Source organism: Capsicum annuum, chromosome 6, assembly GCF_002878395.1.
Source record: "Capsicum annuum cultivar UCD-10X-F1 chromosome 6, UCD10Xv1.1, whole genome shotgun sequence".
Lineage (NCBI taxonomy): Eukaryota > Viridiplantae > Streptophyta > Magnoliopsida > Solanales > Solanaceae > Capsicum > Capsicum annuum.
Window position 1 is genome coordinate 52394424 of NC_061116.1, and position 19347 is coordinate 52413770.

Consider the following 19347-nt stretch of genomic DNA (forward strand, 5'->3'; position numbering starts at 1 on the left):
ATGCAATGAGGGCACTGCAAACTTTTTAGTTGGGGGGGTTTGTCTCCGTATTAATTCATTTGGCCTGTATTATTGAGATACTTTTGGATATTTTGATATTGATTTGGATGATTTTTATTTTATTTTGGGTTGTAATATTCGGGAACTCTGATGGTGCTCACATTTCATGGATTAGTTACTTGTTTCATTTTTAGTTTGTTTATTTTTATCTTGTTTATGATAATATCGATCAAGCCTTTCCCTATAATAGATTGAATGATGAAATTCTTAAGGAAAAATCATCATGATTGAGTTTTGAGCCATGGATGCAGGGAAAGTTTGAGTATCCGTAGCATCGAAGCTATAAATGTAAAGGAAATCTAAGTTCCTGTGACATTTTGGATTTGGAATACCTATGGTGAAGTCTGAGTAGTCATATGGTTTGCCTGTATGAAAGCCAAAATATGAGACGATGTCTTGGTTTGGTTCTATAAATAGCAAATTACGCGTGGTGTAAATGCAAAGAAAACACCCCATCCATACAAAAATTTTTGAAAACCAAGGACATGGATGCTAATAATTTTGTAATAATATTTTACCTCTTTTTGTGGCTCTAAAGTTTTTAGCTTGTAGAAGTTGGTAAATACTCCATTTTTTCTCTAGTATGAAGTGCAATTGAGCATCCTTTAAAAGTTTGCATGCTATGTGCTGTGAGTATATTGTCTAACTCTCATGCATATTTGTACTATCTAAAACTTTCCCCATTAGTCTCTCAAGGCTAATTATGATTATCTTGGTTGGTGAAATAATCTTAGGTCTTCTTGGTGAACATTAGGAGCCCATTTTAGCCTAAATAGCCTACCCATATATAGAATAGTATCCTTAGTTATCCATTTTGAGTCTTTAAGACTTTCTTTAGCAACCACATTACAAGCCTTGGATCATTTAAAGTTTTTTCCTCTTTTGAACTCTACCCTCCCTGAACTTAGAAAATAAAAATTGAGGCTAAATGCCTAAGTTGAGGGTGGTAAGTTTGGAAGAGATGACCTTAGGCCATGATAATGTAAGTGGATGCCTACGATGCTAAGCAAAGAGAGAAATTAAAAAAGTGAAAAAGAAATAAATCATCAAAAGAAGGAATAACATGGAGTGCAAAATAAATAGTCAAAAGAAAATGATTTCCAAGAATTGGGTAAATCAAGGTAGTAAAAGTAGGCATGTGTGAATTTTGAAAACAAATGAAGTGGTCCATGATCAAAAGTTGGATTAAATAGTGAGATGTAGATGTTCGAGGAGGGTGTAGTCACTTTGTACCCAAATAATATCATGCCTTTTCCCTAATCTACGTTACAATCTTAAAAAAATCCTTCGATATCTCCAACCATGTGTATTCATTATAGTGACGATTCAAAATAAGAGAAAGCATATGGTATAGTACTTGTTAGCATTGAGGGAGTCTTTGTGAGAGTGAGTGATTTCACTTAAATCCCTTATTGCATATTAGATAATTTAGTATGTGGGATTTTCTTCTCGTGAGGAGGAATGTAGACTAATTGAGGTGGGTGAAATTGTCATATTTAAAAAAATAAGGCAAGGAAGTATAATAGAGTTGCTATTGATAGGGAGTCACTTCTAAAGAGTTAGTAATTGTTGCATTGTAGTTCTTTACAGTTGTGTGCTTCCTTGAGATGGTGTTTCATGCTGAGGGGAGTCGTGAGAATAGCTTTGCCCATGTTTGAGAGCTATATGTTGGTGTTAATCAGATTTGAAGTCATTGTGATCATTTGATTGTATAAATAGGCTTAAATTTGCATTGTCTCATTGAGTAAGAGTTAGTGTTGCTTGAGGACAAGCAAAAATTTAAGTTGGGGAGGGGGGTTGATGAGCGGTAAATTTACCACTCATTTACGTTCAAACACACTACTATGATCTAATGATATGAATGGGACAATTGTGTCATTTGAATGTACTAATTCCCACATTTTATAGGTATACAGGTGATAAGAAGAAAATGAGCGAAATAAGCTAAAAAATGATCAAAAGAGGAAGAAAAGTACAAAAGCTGGAAAGCAGGAAGAGGATTTGACCCCCAGTTACCGTGATCACGGTCTGAGGATCGCGATACCGAAAAGTCAAGCTTGGTCAATTGTCCGCGATCGCGATGGTCTTACGGTGGCCGCGATAGCCGCGATTGCAGACAAGCTGCAGCAATTGCGGCATAGCAGGTTTATGCTCAGGGGCAATTGTGTAATTTTTGTAGCCAACCTCAAATCACATATAAGGCAAAAATGCTTTGTTATTTGATATTCTACACTTTAAAAATTGAATATGGATACTTTGTAAACCCTACTAATTTGGGGAAACTATTATGTTTAAATTTTCAATTTGAGTTTGGTAAAATTGAAGTTAAATTAAAGAATCTTCTTACTTTCAATTTTCATGGAAACATTGAATGATTCTTTTGGAATATCTCTTCTTCCTAACTTCATGAGTAGCTAATTATTTTATCTTGGGATTATGTTGAACTAGGGTGCAAAGATGTGTGGGTTGTGATGTATTAGTGTAAATTTTTGGTTGTTGATAATGGGTTTTACTAATGCTTGCTTGATTGAGTTGGAACTTGTGGGTGAAAATTCCAAATTCCCAAAATAAATTTTGTGGATGAAAATTTCAAATTTTCAAAATCTCACATTACCCTTGAAAGAGAGATGTGAGTATACCTTTGGATCCTATATCATCTTTGCAAGAGAGATATTGGGTAACAAAGCATTAGTGAATAGTAGTTAGATGTAGCTTGTTCTCCTTTGATTATCTTAGACATAAGGGTGAATTGAGAATTAGCTAAATCTTGGGCATTTTCCTAGAAATAGGGATGCCCAATTGAGGTATTTGGTGGTTTTGCTTGCCACATCCATAAGGTATCCAAAAGGGTCCATGGGTGATAATCTTGAGGTTTGGTTGAAAAATTAGCCTCTAGAACTCCTAACCTATCCTATCCATGTAGCTGATGACTAGAATTTGCATTAAATTATTATGAACCCATGCATTATTTGCCCCAGGAAGACATAATCCCAAGACTTGTCTCATACTGAAATCTCATTCACAATTGTTGTCTTTAGTTGCTAGTTTAAATAGACTTTGGTAAAATAACTTTCCAAATCAATCCGCCCATTTTAATTCATGCATTTCATTTTGTTTATACTACAGGCATTCACTTAGACGCTATCAACATCTTTAGGGTTTGAAGACTAGACTAACTCATTAAGGATTCGACCTCAACGTGAGTTGAGCTTTATTGACAACGATCATCCTATATCAAAACTACGGTATAGATGAGCGTGATCAAGTGACACAATGTTTACATGACCACCATAATTAATTAGAGGTGATCGATATAGTAAAATCACGGTTGAAGCAGCGAATCAGACATATCTTAAATGACTTATAATAACTAATTAGAAATGATATAGCAAAAATTACTATAAAAAATTCTTGTGAAAAAATTTAAGGCGTCCTCATATAAGACGTCAAATTAATTTAAAGCATGAAGAGTTAATTTATCACTTTATGTCTATTTTATCTTTTTGATACTTAGATGACTTATAATGATTAATTAGGGGTAATATAGTTAAATTACGATTGAAACAACTGAACAAACATGTCATAAATGTTCATTTTATTTTTAATTAAATATTATTACTTTTCTAATAAATAGATAACTTATAATAATTAATTAGGGGTAATATAATAAAATCACGATTGAAACAATTGAATCAAACATATCATAAATATCTATTTTATTTTTTATTAAATATTTTTTTAATATATAAATAATAATGATAATTAATTAAGAGTGATATAACAATTCGGCTGAAAGCAGCCACGAGGATGAAGAGGTGCCTGCTTCTCACACTTATGTATAGTAAATATTTTTAATTCAAAATATTCATTTTTAACGTATAATTTTTTAAAAATAAAATATTTTTTACAAATTAAGTAATTATTAGTAAAAATTGGTCAAATAAAATCAGTGTAGATGAGAGTAGTATTACTCCTATTAATGTCATTTTACCTTGAAACAGGAGAGGAGTAACTCCCCGCTCTATCTTGATGATACTTGGCTTGTACACTCATGGTTTCTCCTCCTTCACCATTCTTACGCGATCTCTTCTAAGCTTTCTCCAAATCATCAACTCCTTCATCAAGCAACTTCCTATCTCTCTTTCTCTCTCAGTTAAAATCTCGGAGAGAGGAGAGATTGATATTTCTAGGGTTTTGTTTGAGCTAAAATTGAACAAGTGAGCTTGTTTATGCTTGTGATGTGATAAATAAGCAATAAAAAGGTGAGTTTTTTTTGTAATATTGCTTTAATTTTAGTTCAATTTTTGTTTTTTAAATGTTTTATTTTATTTTGTGGTGTAATTAGCTGGTGTATTTGTAGTGTTCTGGATCTGTGTGGAAATGCTGTGTTTTTAGGATTTGATATTGAAAATTGAAGTTTGAATGGAATATCTAGAGATCAGTAGGATCACTTTACTCTCTCTCTCTCTCTCCCTTTGCATGTATGGAAATGGAGTAAGTGAAAGACGGGAAAGAAGAGGAAAAATATTAAAAATTTTGGTCGCTCCTCGAGAATAAAGGTTTCGAAAGGACTAGTCGATGTGTGCTCAAAATGGTAGGATGATGCTGTCATTAAGAGAAGTTATTACCTTTGGTGGCATTTCTGAAGACCAAAGAAAAAAAAGAGAAAGCAAAAAACACGAGAGCGTATTCTACCAGTTATATCAAGAAGACTTGGTCCGCCCTACTCAAAGTCTTGACATTTACCTGTGTTGAAATATGGATATTGAAAATTATCTCGGAAATGCTTGAATGGATTTCTTTTTGTAGGGGTAAAATCTTAAGTTCAATAATTGCATCAAAGCACGTACTGAGTTCCGAGGGAGGGATTTTTTCTTGGGGGGGGGGGGGGGGGGGGGGGGCTGCTGCAATCATTATTGGGTAGGGAAGGGTCAACTCAAGTTTATCTCATGAATTTTTTGTTGTGTGTGAGTTGGAAGTTTTTAAATCGACCACGGTAGGCATTAAGGGACTGACCTAGAGGTCAATGAATTAACTAGTTATTTAATGTACATTTTTCCTAGAATTGATCTGATATTATCTGCTGGCACTCATGCTCTGAATGGTGCACTTGGTTGAATATTCAGTTTTTTACTTAAAGAAACAAGGATCAATTCCTACCAAATACTTTCTATTTTTGCATCTAATAGATTTTTTTAAGATAAAAACACCTAATCGATTTCAGGAAAGTCTTTTGTAAAAGGGAAAAAAAGACTTTTAGGAAGGTCATAGTGACATAGTAAAGTGCAAAGTTAACTGGAATAAATAAATACATAAATAAATACATGGATAAGGTGCAAAGCTATGATGTTACAATTCAAACTCTTTTGAGTATTAAATTGTGATGAAACAATCATCCATCCCAAACAATAGGGAGGTGAGACAAGCTGTGATAGCCAAGATGAGGGAAGCGAGGTTGAGATGGTTCGGTCATGTGATGAGGAGGAACGCGGATGCCCCAGTGCGGAGGTGTGAGAGGTTGGCTAGGGATGGTTTCAAGCGAGGTAGAGGTAGACCGAATAAATATTGGAGGGAGGTGAGTAGGCATGACATGGAGCAGCTCCATCTTACCGAGGACATAACCCTAGATTGGAAGTTGTGGAGGAAGCAGATTTGGGTAGAAGGTTAGTCTGTGTTTAGGATGTTGTATCTTTTGTTGTGTTACTTGGAGTATCTTGTTTATGGTATTATTGGATATGTTAATTTCTATTGTATCTTGTTCTTTTACTCTTCCTTATCTAGATTATTTTATTTTGAGCCGGGGGTCTATCGGAAACAACCTCTCTATCTCAAAGGTAGTGGTATGGACTGCGTACACTTACCCTCCCCAAACTCCACTTGGTGGGAATATACCGTGTATGTTGTTGTTGTAACCTAGAGTCTTTAACGATTTGGGTATGCTTGATTCTCCATATTATCCCTTGTCAATGAAGTGATTTAATTGGCTTTTCATGATTGAATATTCGAGATAAGATGGGAGTAGCCTCCGTGGTGGACAAGATGAGGGAAACGAGATTGAGGTCGTTTTGACATGTGGAGAGGTGGGGTCAAGGCGCCTTAGTGAGGAGGTGCGAGCGGTTGGATATAGTCGGTAGGAGGAGAGGTAGAGGTAGGTCGAAGAAGTATTGATTAGACAGGACATGTGGCAGCTTCGGTGAGGACATGACCTTAGATAAGAGAGTGTTGAGGACGCGTATTAGGGTGGAATGTTAGTCGGTAGGAGTTTTGTCTTGCTTTTTGAGGGTTTAGGCTTGTTGGTGTTTGTCATTGTACTAGATGGAGTATTGTGGACCTTGCTTGTGATATCTATCATAGTCTGTTGTTTATTATGTTCCGATTGTCACATTGTTTTGTTGTTGTTGTTGTTTCTTTCTCATAAACTTTGTATTGTTTCCTTGTTAGTTGCTATATTTTCTTCATTGTTTCCGTCTTCTTTGTTCCTGGATTTTCTGCAATGAGCCTAGGGTCTTTCAGAAACAACCTTTGTACTTCCACGAGGTAGTGGTAAGGTTTGTGTACACTTGACCCTCCCTAGACCTCACTTGTGGGATTTCACTCGGTATGTTATTGTTGCTGTTTCATGGTTGTATTACGAAGGTGACTACTCTAGTTGACTGATTCTATCATATATAACTGCTTCTTCGGTTTCCAACTGTTTTGGAATGTCTTTGACAATATATTATCTTCAGCAGCTTTTATTAAAAAATATGTGTGAGATGAAAACATATATATAGCGACATATCACTTCCACTATCATTCTAGTTCTCACTGAGGTCATCTTACTTGCTTTTCTGCTTCGTGTATGTGTTGTCATAGTAAATCTGGCTTGTTGAAAGAACCTGTTCTAGTGGCTTGTTTATTGGTTTCATATATCTTTTAGGACTGGAAAATATGCCTCCGTGGTGGGGAAAGTCATCTTCAAAGGAAGCAAACAAGAAAGCGACCAAAGAGAGTTTTATTGATACATTGCATCGCAAGTTTAAGAGTCCAGCTGAAGCTAAGTTTCCAAGTAAATCAGGTGGATCTCGAAGACACAACAGTGACATTGCTTCTGAGAAGGGTTCTCAGTCCCAAGCACAGTCAAGGTCGTCTTCACCTTCCAAGCATGTCTCAAGGTGCCAAAGTTTTGCTGAAAGGGCTCTAGCCCAACCACTTCCACTTCCTGGTTTGCCACCAACAGGTGTAGTCCGGACAGACTCTGGAATCAGTCCATCTGCAAAACCCAAAGTAGAGAAGGGCCCAAAGCCATGCCTGTTTCTGCCTCTCCCAAAGCCTGCATGCATCAAGCACAAACTAGACCCTGCAGATGCAGACGGAGAGCTTGTCTTTGCTTCAATTTCAAGTGAGTGCTCTGTTGAGAGCAATGATCCTACTGATTTACGCCAACGTAGTCCACTAGCATTTGATTATGAAACTGGTGAGCGGACTGCCTTGGGTAGCCCTCCAAGGTAAGCAAATGCTGAAGGTTTCTTAAATGGAATGTATTCACAAATGGATTCTTTCAAACTGCTTAAGTATCTAGTTTTTTTTCCTTTTTGAATCAAATCATTTGTCTAACTTGTTAGTTTGCTGCTTTCTTTTGTTAACTTCACCACCCTGGTTGACATAATTTCATTTTATTTTTTTGGGGTTTCAAAGATCGGCTGTGAAGGATCAATCTGCTGTTGGACAAATAAGCACAAAAGAGGTAACAGAACCAGTTAATCTTTCTCCCAGTGGACATGTTTCCTATCGATCTCCTAAAAGACGACCATTAAATAGCCACTTGCCCAGTATACAAATCCCTTCTCATGGTGCCCTCTTCAGTGCTCCTGGTAGTTCTATATCAAGTCCTTCTAGAAGTCCAATGAGAGCTGTTGGCTGCGAGCAAGTTAGTAGTTCAACTTTGTGGGCAGGAAAGACTTATCAGGATTTTCCTTTACTTGGATCTGGACATTGTTCAAGTCCAGGGTCTGGTCAGAATTCTGGACATAATTCCATGGGAGGAGATATGGTAGGACAATTGTTTTGGCAGCCTAGTAGAGGGAGCCCGGAGTACTCTCCAATTCCTAGTCCCAGGATGACAAGTCCTGGACCTAGCTCAAGAATTCACAGTGGCGCTGTCACACCTATTCATCCTAGGTCTGGAGGTGGATCATCTGAACTGCAGACTAGTTGGCCTGATGATGCAAAACCAGAAAGTCATCCTTTGCCCCGTCCCCCCTTAACAATTTCCAACTCTTCACCTTTTTCTCATTCCAATTCAGTTGCAACATCTCCCTCAGTTCCACGAAGCCCTGGTAGAGCAGATAATCTTTCTAGCCCTGGCTCTCGCTGGAAAAAGGGGAAGTTGCTTGGTAGAGGCACATTTGGGCATGTTTATGTTGGTTTTAATAGGTATGTTATTACAGACGCCACTTGATTTCTTTTGTTTCCTATTTCATTGTGTGCGGTCTTTTCAAATGAACAAGGAACTCAATCCTTATATATTGCTTCATCATTGCATGTCAAAGATTGATTTCTGATGTCCTAGTTTAATGCTTGGCCATCTTATCCCCAGAAAGGGGAAAAATTAATGCTTAGCCATGTATGTGCTTACAGCGATAGTGGAGAAATGTGTGCAATGAAGGAGGTTACTCTATTTTCAGATGATGCAAAGTCAAAAGAAAGCGCAAAGCAGTTGGCACAGGTAGGTTTACTATATAAGTAGCAGTCTGTTAGGTCTTTTTTTCCTGGACTGCCTGGAGATTTGTATTCTTGATGCGTTCATATTTGCCTCTTCTGTTCATTTATTTTGCAGGAGATTGCATTGTTGAGTCGATTAAGACATCCAAATATTGTCCAGTATTATGGCTCAGAGATGGTCAGTTTTCAACAGTCAATTGATTTCTAATGTTTCACTTGAGAGTTTTTATTTTAATATCTGGTGGAGGACATGTCATAATGCCAATAGTATTGGCTTTATATTTTAACTAGTATTAGTACCCGCATGATGCACAAACAATATTAGCTCATCACTTGTGTTAATATTCCAGTCCACTATACTCCGTTTAATATACTATAACATTTTTATTATTTGATTAGAGTTATTTTATTATTATTCACAATTTCTCAATTGTCAAAACTTGTCAGTAATATTTTTATATTATTTACTTATTTTATTTTTAAATTAATCAAAAGTATAAATATCCTCTATCTTTGTCCCCATCGTTTTACTTTTTCCCTACTATGATATTTTAATTAGTTTTCCTTGTTTGTTAGTTTATTTATCATCGAGATAATGTCATACCTTAAATTAATTTACAATTTGAATCCATTCAGCCTACAAAGTTACCAGTTTCAAAAAAAAAAAAATCCATTCAAACTATAAAAAGAAAAGTGTTTATTATTTTATCACAATAACTACTGATATTTTTCAACGATTGTTATTGTTACATTGCATGCAATAAGAATTTAAAATTGTCTTCTCTTTTATTATCAATACAAATATAAAATGTCTTTTAATTTTAATTATCAAAATTATTTATATGAGAAATTTAGTTATATTTATTCCTCTTTATACATTCTTTTCCCAACTATCTATATTTTAATTAGTTTTTACCATTTATTGACTATTTGATTATATACCAAAATCTAATCCTTTAACATTCAAGTCTTTCATCATCCTCATCACTGTCAAGAACAATAACAACTCAACAACAACCCAATGTAGTCTTACAAATTGGGGTCTAGGAGGGTAGACTGTACGCCAAGAAAAACAACATATAGTGATGGAAGTACAAGAATTAACAAATAATAACAAAAACCACAGATAGTAAAAGAATAATACTACAACAAAATAATGCGATTGTCAAAGTACAAGAAATAACAGATAGTAACAGAGATAGTAATGGAAATTGAAGAACAAGAAATTGCAAGAGTAATACTACGACTACTAGAATGGACAAACAATAAAACAATGCACTCCTACCTACTAACTTTCTACCTTAATCTGGGTCATCCATAATCAAAAGTTCAGTTAATTTTTTTTTTGTTCAGTTCAGTGTTATCAAGCGCAAAAAAACTCTTAGATTTGTTGGGGCTTTAAGCGAAAAGCTCAAATAAAGTGTGGGCTTGAATGAAAAAAGACACAAAGGGAGAAAAAATACAAATATATATTTTTAGTCCAATACTAATAAATATAAGTATGTATGACAAATAAATACATGAACAAAGAAATTGAAAAAAGATTATGATAAAGTGAAATATCAATTCTTTAGTGCCTCGTCTTCGGAAGAGGCTCCAAAAGGATCTTTGGGAAGTAAAAGTATGTCTTAGAACCTTGATGACGACACTAAAGCGCACATTAAGCAAAGCGCTCAACAAGTTTTGAGCTTCGATTCAGGGCTTAAGCGCGCCTTTAACAACACTGGTTTAATTAGTTTTCCTTGTTTGTTATTTTATTTATCCTTGAAACAATGTCATACCTTAAATTAAATTCTAATTTTGAATTCATTCAAACTATAAAAAGAGAAGATTTTATTATATCAAAATAACCAGTGATATCAATTTCAATTTTTTTTTTAATTCAATTTCAAAAAAAGAATAACTAGTGATATTTTTCAATGATTGTTATTTTTGCATTGCATGCAATAAGAATTAAAAATTTTCTCCTCTTTTATTATCAATATAAAATATAAAATTTGAGTTCTAATTTTAATTATCAAAATTATTTGGATGAGAAATTTAATTATATTCTAAGTTTCTAGTTACCTTTGTCAAAAATAAAAATAAAAATTCTAAGTTGCTCGGACTCTTCACTTTCAGTACTGCACCTGTGTCGACGTGACATGGGTGTGGAATCCGTACCGAATTCGGCCAACTGATTTTGAGTACTTTGACCAAAATCAACGAAGAAATTTGAGACAGATACAACGATTTCGGTAGTCAAAACAAATGCTAAGGTGAAATTGAAGAAAATGGAGTGTCTTGTATATAAATATTTCTATGTTAGTACTTTTCCTTGAATCACCTTCTCGGATTCTCTTCTCGATAAATATTTTCCTTCACAATACCTTGTAAGGTGTCTCATAACTTAGGTATATAACTCTATTTTTAGATATTTGAATTATTTTTAGTCATATCCCTACACCTGGATACGTACCTGAATCTTTAAATTTAGATCATGAAGGCTCTGACCTCTCGATTGCACCGGAGTCCGAACAACTTAGATTATATTTATAAATATATTCTCTTCTTTATACATTCTTTTTCTAACTATCTATATTTAGTTAGCTTTTACCATTTAATATTTTACCTGTAATCCAAATTATATCATATTTTACCTGAAATTGCAATTATGAAGCAATCTAAAAATAGATACACAAGTCCTTTGAATATTTTATTTCTTAAATCTATTTATATATTTCTTAATAAGAAATTGAATATTTTATTTCTTATTCTATTTCTGTAATAGCTAACTCCAAAGTTTAGTCATGAGATTAAGGTGTAGTAGGGAAAAACTAGAGAGCTTTTCATGCGAGTTATACGTGTCTCCGTTCATAAGTTCCAATAATCTATTAGCTTGCTCTTCTTCTGAATTGTTTTCCTTAATCAGGTTCCTGATAAACTATATATCTACTTGGAATATGTGTCTGGTGGGTCCATTTATAAGCTTTTACAAGAATATGGTCCGTTTGGAGAAACAGCAATCCGTAGTTACACGCAGCAAATTTTGTCGGGGCTTGCGTATTTACATGCTAAAAACACTGTGCATAGGTAACCCAATTTGTTTGGTTGTATTATTTTTGTGATTTCACCCTTTCAGCAGTCTTGACCAGTACACACTGAGTACCTGACAGCAGCTGCACTTTTCCAGAGATATTAAAGGTGCAAACATTCTCGTTGATCCAAATGGGCGCATAAAGTTGGCAGACTTCGGAATGGCCAAGCATGTAAGTTTAAGCATAGGCTTGTAACTGCATTATTTAGGTACCATTTCGACATGTGATTCCAAATCATGATTTCAGATATGCTTTCGTTTGTCCCGTTTTGAATAAAACTTCAACTTTAACTTGGAATTCTAATTTCAAATCCCAAATTCGCCTCAAAGGAAGAATTTCAACTTCAAACTTGTGACGTCAACAACAACAACAACAACAAACCCAGTGTATTCCCACTTAGTGGGGTCTGGGGGGGGTAAGATGTACGCAGTCCATACCTCTACCTCTGATGAAGTAGAAAGGCTGTTTCCGAAAGACCCCCGGCTCAAGGCACCAGATATCACACAAACACATAGTAAAGCACATAAGCAGATGACATAACATAAATACGGCACCCATAAGGAATATAAAACAGAGGAAAGCAGAGGAAAGCACACAGATTCGTAATAAGCATGGAACACTGAATACGGAATCATAACGGGAATAAAAAATAAAAAACCCCCACCAAGTAATTCCCTACCCTAGCGACCCAATCTGGCCCTACTCTTCTGCCGTAATTCGCGTCTTCCAGACCTTCCTATCTAGGGTCATGTCCTCGGTGAGCTGTAGCTGTTCCATGTCCCGCCTAATCACCTCACCCCAGTACTTCTTCGGCCTACCCCTACCCCGCCTAAAACCATCCAACGCTAGCCTCTCACACCTACGGACCGGGGCATCCATGCCCCTCCTCTTCACGTGTCCGAACCATCTCAATCGTGCTTCCCGCATCTTACACTCCATTGAAGTCACAACAACCTTCTCCCGGATAGTCTCATTCCGAACTCTATCCCCTCGAGTCAGTCCACACATCCAGCGCAACATTCGCATTTCTGCCACCTTCATTTTTTGGATGTGGGAGTTCTTAACTGGCCAACACTCCGCTCCATACAGCAAGGCCGGACGGACTACCACCCTATAGAATTTGCCTTTAAGCTTGGGCGGCACCTTCTTATCACACAGCACCCCCGACGCGAGTCTCCACTTCATCCATCCCGCCCCAATACGGTGCGAGACATCCTCGTCAATCTCACCGTTACTCTGGATCACGGACCCGAGATACTTGAACTTATCCCTCTTACATACCTCCTGTGCTTCCAGCTTCACTACTACCTCGTTCTCCCGCCTCACGTCATTAAACTTACATTCCACATACTCTGTCTTGCTTCTGCTCACCCTGAACCCTTTAGACTCAAGAGTTTGCCTCCACATCTCTAATTTGTCATTTACACCCCCTCGAGTCTCATCTATCAGAACTACATCGTCTGCAAAGAGCATACACCACGGCACCTCCCCTTGAATACGCCGCGTCAACACATCCATTACTAACGCAAACAAAAAGGGACTAAGAGTAGATCCCTGATGCAATCCTGTCCGGACAGTGAAATGCTCTGAGTCTCCTCCCGCCGTCCTCACTTGGGTTTTCGCTCCCTCATACATATCCTTAATTACTCTGGTATATGCCTGCGGTACTCCCCTCACCTCCAAGCATCTCCAAAGCACCTCCCTGGGGACTTTGTCGTAAGCTTTTTCCAGGTCGATAAACACCATGTGCAGATCCTTCTTCCTTTCCCTATACTGCTCCACCAACCTCCGTACCAGGTGGATTGCCTCCGTCGTCGAGCGGCCGGGCATAAATCCGAACTGGTTTTCCGAGATAGACACTATCCGTCTCAGCCTCACCTCGACCACTCTCTCCCAGATCTTCATAGAGTGACTCAATAGCTTAATCCCCTATAGTTATTACAACTCTGAATGTCCCCCTTATTCTTATAGAGAGGGATCATGGTACTCCACCTCCACGCCTCGGGCATCTTTGCCGTCCTGAAAATTTCATTAAACAATCCAGTCAACCACCTTACACCAGCCTCTCCAACGAACTTCCAAAACTCCACCGGTATCTCATCCGGCCTCGTCGCCCTACCCCTACGCATCCTGCGGACTGCCTGTCTAACCTCTTCTACCTTAAAACGTCTACAATAGCTAAAATCCCGACACTCCTCTGAGTGCTCCAGTTCCCCTAACACAATAGCTCTGTCATTTTCTAAAATTTAAAACTTGGCCCATTATTTTATATTTTGAAAAAAAAAGACCCATATTTAGTGCAAAAGCCTACTGTACTCCCTATTTTATTAATCCATACAACAACAAAAAACCGAGTGTATTCCCACATAGTGGGGTCGGGGGAGGGTAAGATGTACGCAGTCGATACCACTACCTCCGGAGAAGTAGAAAGGTTGTTTCCAAAATCCATAAACAGCTCCTTCTCCAACAGCCACACCTGCTCAACCCATATTCGGGGAAGTTCTGATTGTTTTCACACATTGTCGGATTCTCATATTAAGTACATTTTTAAAAATCAAAATTCAGTGTCCAGACAAAATTTCAACCTCAAATCAACCTCTACCTATATCAATGATTTCAATTCATGATTTCATTGGAAATAGCATGTGGCATCTAATTTTCTAATTTAAGATTGCACTGTCGGAACTAATAAAAAACTGTTAGTTTTTAGCCTTGTGGCATTAGACTTAATTTCTTACTTTTGGGAAGACATAGTAGGAGTAAATCCATTAAGATTGCTTTGGTGTAATTATCCCCCACCTGGAACTATATAAGCTTTGCCATCAAAGTTGAGCTGCATGTTCAGATGAAGCTGGGTCTTTAATTGCTCATTACTAATTCACAGATCACAGGACAATCCTGTCCATTATCATTGAAAGGAAGCCCTTACTGGATGGCCCCTGAGGTTAGCATATGCTTTAGGCATTTAAACGTTTTGTACAAATACTTATACCGGGACATGTCAAATCATCTCTTTACCATTTGCTCAGGTAATAAAGAATTCTAGTGGCTGCAACCTTGCTGTTGATGTATGGAGTCTTGGATGCACCGTCTTAGAAATGGCTACATCAAAGCCTCCGTGGAGCCAGTATGAAGGGGTAAGTAATTTTTCTCTAGAGAATCATACTTAGAGCATGTCCTTACTTTTTCTTTTTGCTGAATGTTGTTGGAAGATGGGACTTTTTTCCTCGATAAAATTTGGACTATAAAGTTTTCTAACACCAGTTCATTCCCTTGACCTGTATTATGTGGTGTTTTATGTCATATGGTCCAAAGGTTGCTGCCATGTTTAAGATTGGGAATAGTAAAGAACTCCCAGCAATTCCGGAACAACTTTCAGATGAGGGAAAAGATTTTGTGAGGAAGTGTTTGCAGCGTGAGCCGCGAAACCGTCCTACTGCTGCTGAGCTATTGGAGCATCCTTTCGTAAAAGATGCTGCCCCTCTGGAAAAGCCAAATATATTTCCTGCATCTTTTGATCTTCCATGTGCTGCTGCAAATGGGATAAAACCTGTGGTACATTATCTGTTCATCTTGATCTTTTGGCTTTTATTAAGACTGTTAAACTTCTGTTGTGAAACATGAAATACTTGCTCCTCATGATACTTGAGTAAATGCTTTTATTGATTTCTTCTTTTGTTCTAAAACCATAAACGATTATTAATATCAGCAATTGATTGAGCAAAATTAACTGGTTTATTACGCATTTTCAGTAGCTGTGTTATCAAAGACCCGTATATGCCCTAAAGCGAGGCTCAAAACGTGTTGAGTGATTCGCCTCGCTTAATGTGCTCTTCAGCAGTGTCATCAAGGTTCGAAGTCATGCTTTTCCTTGCAAATGAGCATCTTCAGACACTTCATTTCTTTTAATTTCTTTGGTCGTGTATTTTGTCATTCATGTAATTCTTAGTGTTGGACTAGCCATATATGTTTGTATTTTTTCCTCTCGTTTTGCTCTTTTCATCAAAGCCCACACTTTATCTTCGCTTTGCAGCTTAAAGCCCCAACAAACCTTGGAGCTTTTCTGTGCTTTTTGCTTTTGATAACACTGTTCAGTAGTCAGGCCTTCATCATTGAGTTCTGCCGTTATTATTCGCATAAGTCCGTTCTTGATTCAGATTCATATGCCATGTGTGCAATGTTTGGCATTAATCTAGTAGTCTATCCTATAATCATATGGTAAAAGTTTTTTCTATTCTATTTATAATGGTAGGGTGATTTTATTAATGACGTACCATGAAGGTACTTTAGCATATTTCAGTAAGAGTAATTTTGGACAGTTGCATGGAAATTACAGGGTATTTTGCACAGTTGCGTGGAAGTTATCTAGATTCTTAAAATAAGGTCTGCTTACTCTGGACTGGTGGAAGATGTAACTTGGACGTTAGTATTGTCAAGGTTTAGGATTATTTGCTCTTACAGTTCACAGCACCATTGCAGTGCTCCATGTTTTTTGAATATAATTTCCATCTTACCGATCAAAAAGGTTTAGGATTGTACTCTTGCATGCTTATCTTGCTCTGTGGAAAATTAATACGTTCTAGGGGTCGTTTTGGCTTATTTTTAGAAGTCAGGTAAAAAAAAAGGCAAGGCTTTTAGGGATACTAATAATGTCTCCATTCCCTGGCCATCATCAATTAGTTTAATTATCTTTTAGGCAGGACAAGCGAATCCAAGGAGGAAGTTCTAACTTGTTGATCGTTTGGGTTGGTTCTCTGAACTGTCTCAGAAAGTTTTTTCTTTTTCAGGGACTTGACAAACTAAACTTCATTTTGGCGGTGGAGGAAACTTGAAAAAATTAATCCTTCTACTGTTCCGTTTACTTTGCTTATCTTCCCACTTTACTAGATAAACAAAGAGGGTCAATGAAACCACTGAATGTGCATAGCATAGAGATATCTCATGGTAAATGGCATCGCTTTTGGTCCTTGCTGCTCCTTCAGTTTAATTGCTTGCTGCTAATGCTCTTGCACAATTTAACCTCAAGTAAGAGCAGTGAGATAAGGTGTCTTTAGCTTCTTCACTCAACAGAGAAGAATAAGTAGTGTTGGTGTATCAGCAAAATGAGAACCCCACCCCAACTTAAGTAAAGAGGAGACCATAGGAGAAATGGCACAAGATGGTGATATTTAATATCTTCTTTTCAGTTTCCTTTTTTTAAAAAATGAAACACATTACAATTTGAGCTGCTATTGTAGACATCAAGCAATTGAGACTGAGCATCTTGGTAACGAATGTGTGAAATGAAGATGCATCTTTATGCCAATTTGCTCATCATCATTAGATTTGATCCTTTTAGTTCCAACACATTGGTAAAGGGGGCATGTCCTCCTTAAACCAGGTAATAATTACCAATAAAAAAAGGGTAATAATTATTGGTCCCACATTAGACTAGTTTTATGAATAAAAGACTGAAACCCTGTTGCTTAGGAAGAAACTACAAATCCTTATTTTTGAGAGCTTAACTGACCTATCCTTTAATGTTTGCATCTTCTTGATGCCCTTGAATGAATCTACTTCATAAAAAAAAAAAAAAAGACTGAAACCCTGCTAAAGACATACAACAAAACCTCGATGTGTGAATGCGTGCAAATTCTAATTCCAAGTGAACTTTTCAATTTACAGAATCAATCTATAACATATTGATGACAAGAAAATAATAAGTTGACCTGGCATGGTTTCTTTATTTTGGGATTCTGTGCCCTTGAGTTGATGTTAACTGCTGTGTTCTTTACAAATTTGTTTTAGGGCGTTGGATCTGCAAGAAAGTATCCTACACCAGAATCAGGAACGCTTGCTATCCATTCATCCAGAGCGTCGAAATCTAATTTTCATTGCAGGTAATTTTTCTCTTGATTACATAAACTTTCAAATTCCCACTGATTCATTGATGAGAAAACTTTACAGAGGAAAGTTCCCATTAAATATGTAATTTTTCTCATCTCAATATACTTGGAGTAAAATAGAACTGCCTGACAATAGTATTCTACTTTTGATCGCTGACTTGTTCTTCATTGTACAGTGATATCCACATCCCAAGGAACATATCTTGCCCCGTCTCCCCAATAGGTAGTCCTCTTTTACATCCAAGGTCGCCTCAAAACCTAAATGGGAGGATGTCTTCCTCACCTATATCTAGCCCTCTCAACACATCTGGCTCATCAACACCAATCTCTGGAGGGAATGGTGCTATCCCGTTTCGTCACATTAATCAGTCAGTTTATCTGCAAGAAGCCAGAACAGTTCCAAATAGTCCGTATATGAATGGCTCTTCTTACTGGGATCCTGATGTTTTACGAGGGGCACCATCAGGATCTCATGCTTTCCGAGAATTGGCATCTGTTGAATATGATGCTCTGGGAAAGCAGTTTGGGAGGCATGCCACAGGAGAACTTCTCAATGGCCAATCAGCCTTGGCCAATCGGGTGTCGCAGCAACTTTTAAGGGATCATGTGAAATTGATTTCTTCGGTAGATCTCAACCCTAGTCCACCCTTGGCAGGTCGCACAGATGGAGCATGAAACGTATATCAAACATATTATTGATGGAGAACTTCAAAAGTTACATTGTTTGCTGGGTTTTCTGTGTAAATCTGCTTTCAGCTTGGCACATTTGAAGGAAGCTGTTTTGTGCAACAAGGACCTCCTAATAGGAGGGTAGGAAATGTAGTGGCCTCTTGGCAGAACTTCATAATCTATCGTCAGTTTGATCAACCTGATTTCTTCCACCTGCTCATTGAGTCTGGTGCACACTTCCCAGTGAAAATATGTTAGACCCTATGTCACTAATAGCATCTCTTGAAATTTTAGTGGCTTATCCAAATATGTCTTACCTGATTGGACTTGATAACTAACATGAGCCACAAACTAATGATTCATTTGCTTTTGGAGGTTGGCTTCCAGTTATTCAGTGTATAGCTGATCGTTCATGATGACATTAATGGCACCAAACTTGTAAATTTATGCTGTCCCATAGAAGATAGAAAAGAGTAAGCCTGGAACTAAAGCTAGGTAGAATCCTTTTTCTGTTTTTTCCTTTCCCCTTCCCAAGCGGGGTTCCTGTACAGCAAACAATGAATTGGAATATTCCAGGTACTGTTGACTGAACAATCAGAGGAAGATTTTGCTTTCTGCTGTTTTAATGCTGTAAATATCTCCTAGATATTGTTTTGGACGTACTAGTCATATCTACTTGTGTCCAACTGGCAAATGCATTATAGACATTAAATTAGGATTTCTTTAATAAAAAAAATGGAGGGCAGGGGCAGCCAAAATCGAATCGATCTATAAATTGAATCGATAAAAATGATATTGGTTTATTGTTGTTGCGTTAACAGTTTTTAATTTTTTTTTTATTGGGCTATTGGGCAATTCGATAACCCAATAAGAATATAATAAATTATTACTTTGGCCATATATATATGTATATATATATTCTTAATTTCTTTTTAATTTCTAGACATTTATTC

At 37.0% G+C, this 19347-nt stretch overlaps 1 protein-coding gene across 1 annotated transcript; it reads left to right on the plus strand.

Moving 5' to 3' along the window:
* The first annotated feature begins 3938 nt into the window (after nucleotides 1–3938).
* On the plus strand, nucleotides 3939–19049 carry LOC107853464 (mitogen-activated protein kinase kinase kinase YODA). The gene is made up of 12 exons (XM_016698441.2): nucleotides 3939–4322; nucleotides 6980–7547; nucleotides 7738–8475; nucleotides 8680–8767; nucleotides 8879–8941; nucleotides 11675–11835; nucleotides 11936–12011; nucleotides 14725–14784; nucleotides 14870–14977; nucleotides 15156–15395; nucleotides 17628–17719; nucleotides 17902–19049. The coding sequence occupies exons 2-12, from the start codon at nucleotides 6991–6993 to the stop codon at nucleotides 18398–18400; spliced, it is 2682 nt and encodes an 893-aa protein (XP_016553927.1). The 5' UTR covers nucleotides 3939–4322; nucleotides 6980–6990; the 3' UTR covers nucleotides 18401–19049.
* Nucleotides 19050–19347: the final 298 nt, after the last annotated feature.

Bases quoted from the DNA above. Each gene is read 5' to 3' on its own strand.
- LOC107853464 (XM_016698441.2), top strand. From the start codon at position 6,991: ATGCCTCCGTGGTGGGGAAAGTCATCTTCAAAGGAAGCAAACAAGAAA. The intron at 8,942-11,674 runs GTCAGTTTTCAA...TTCCTTAATCAG, and splicing joins AGTATTATGGCTCAGAGATG to GTTCCTGATAAACTATATAT. The intron at 15,396-17,627 runs GTACATTATCTG...AATTTGTTTTAG, and splicing joins CAAATGGGATAAAACCTGTG to GGCGTTGGATCTGCAAGAAA.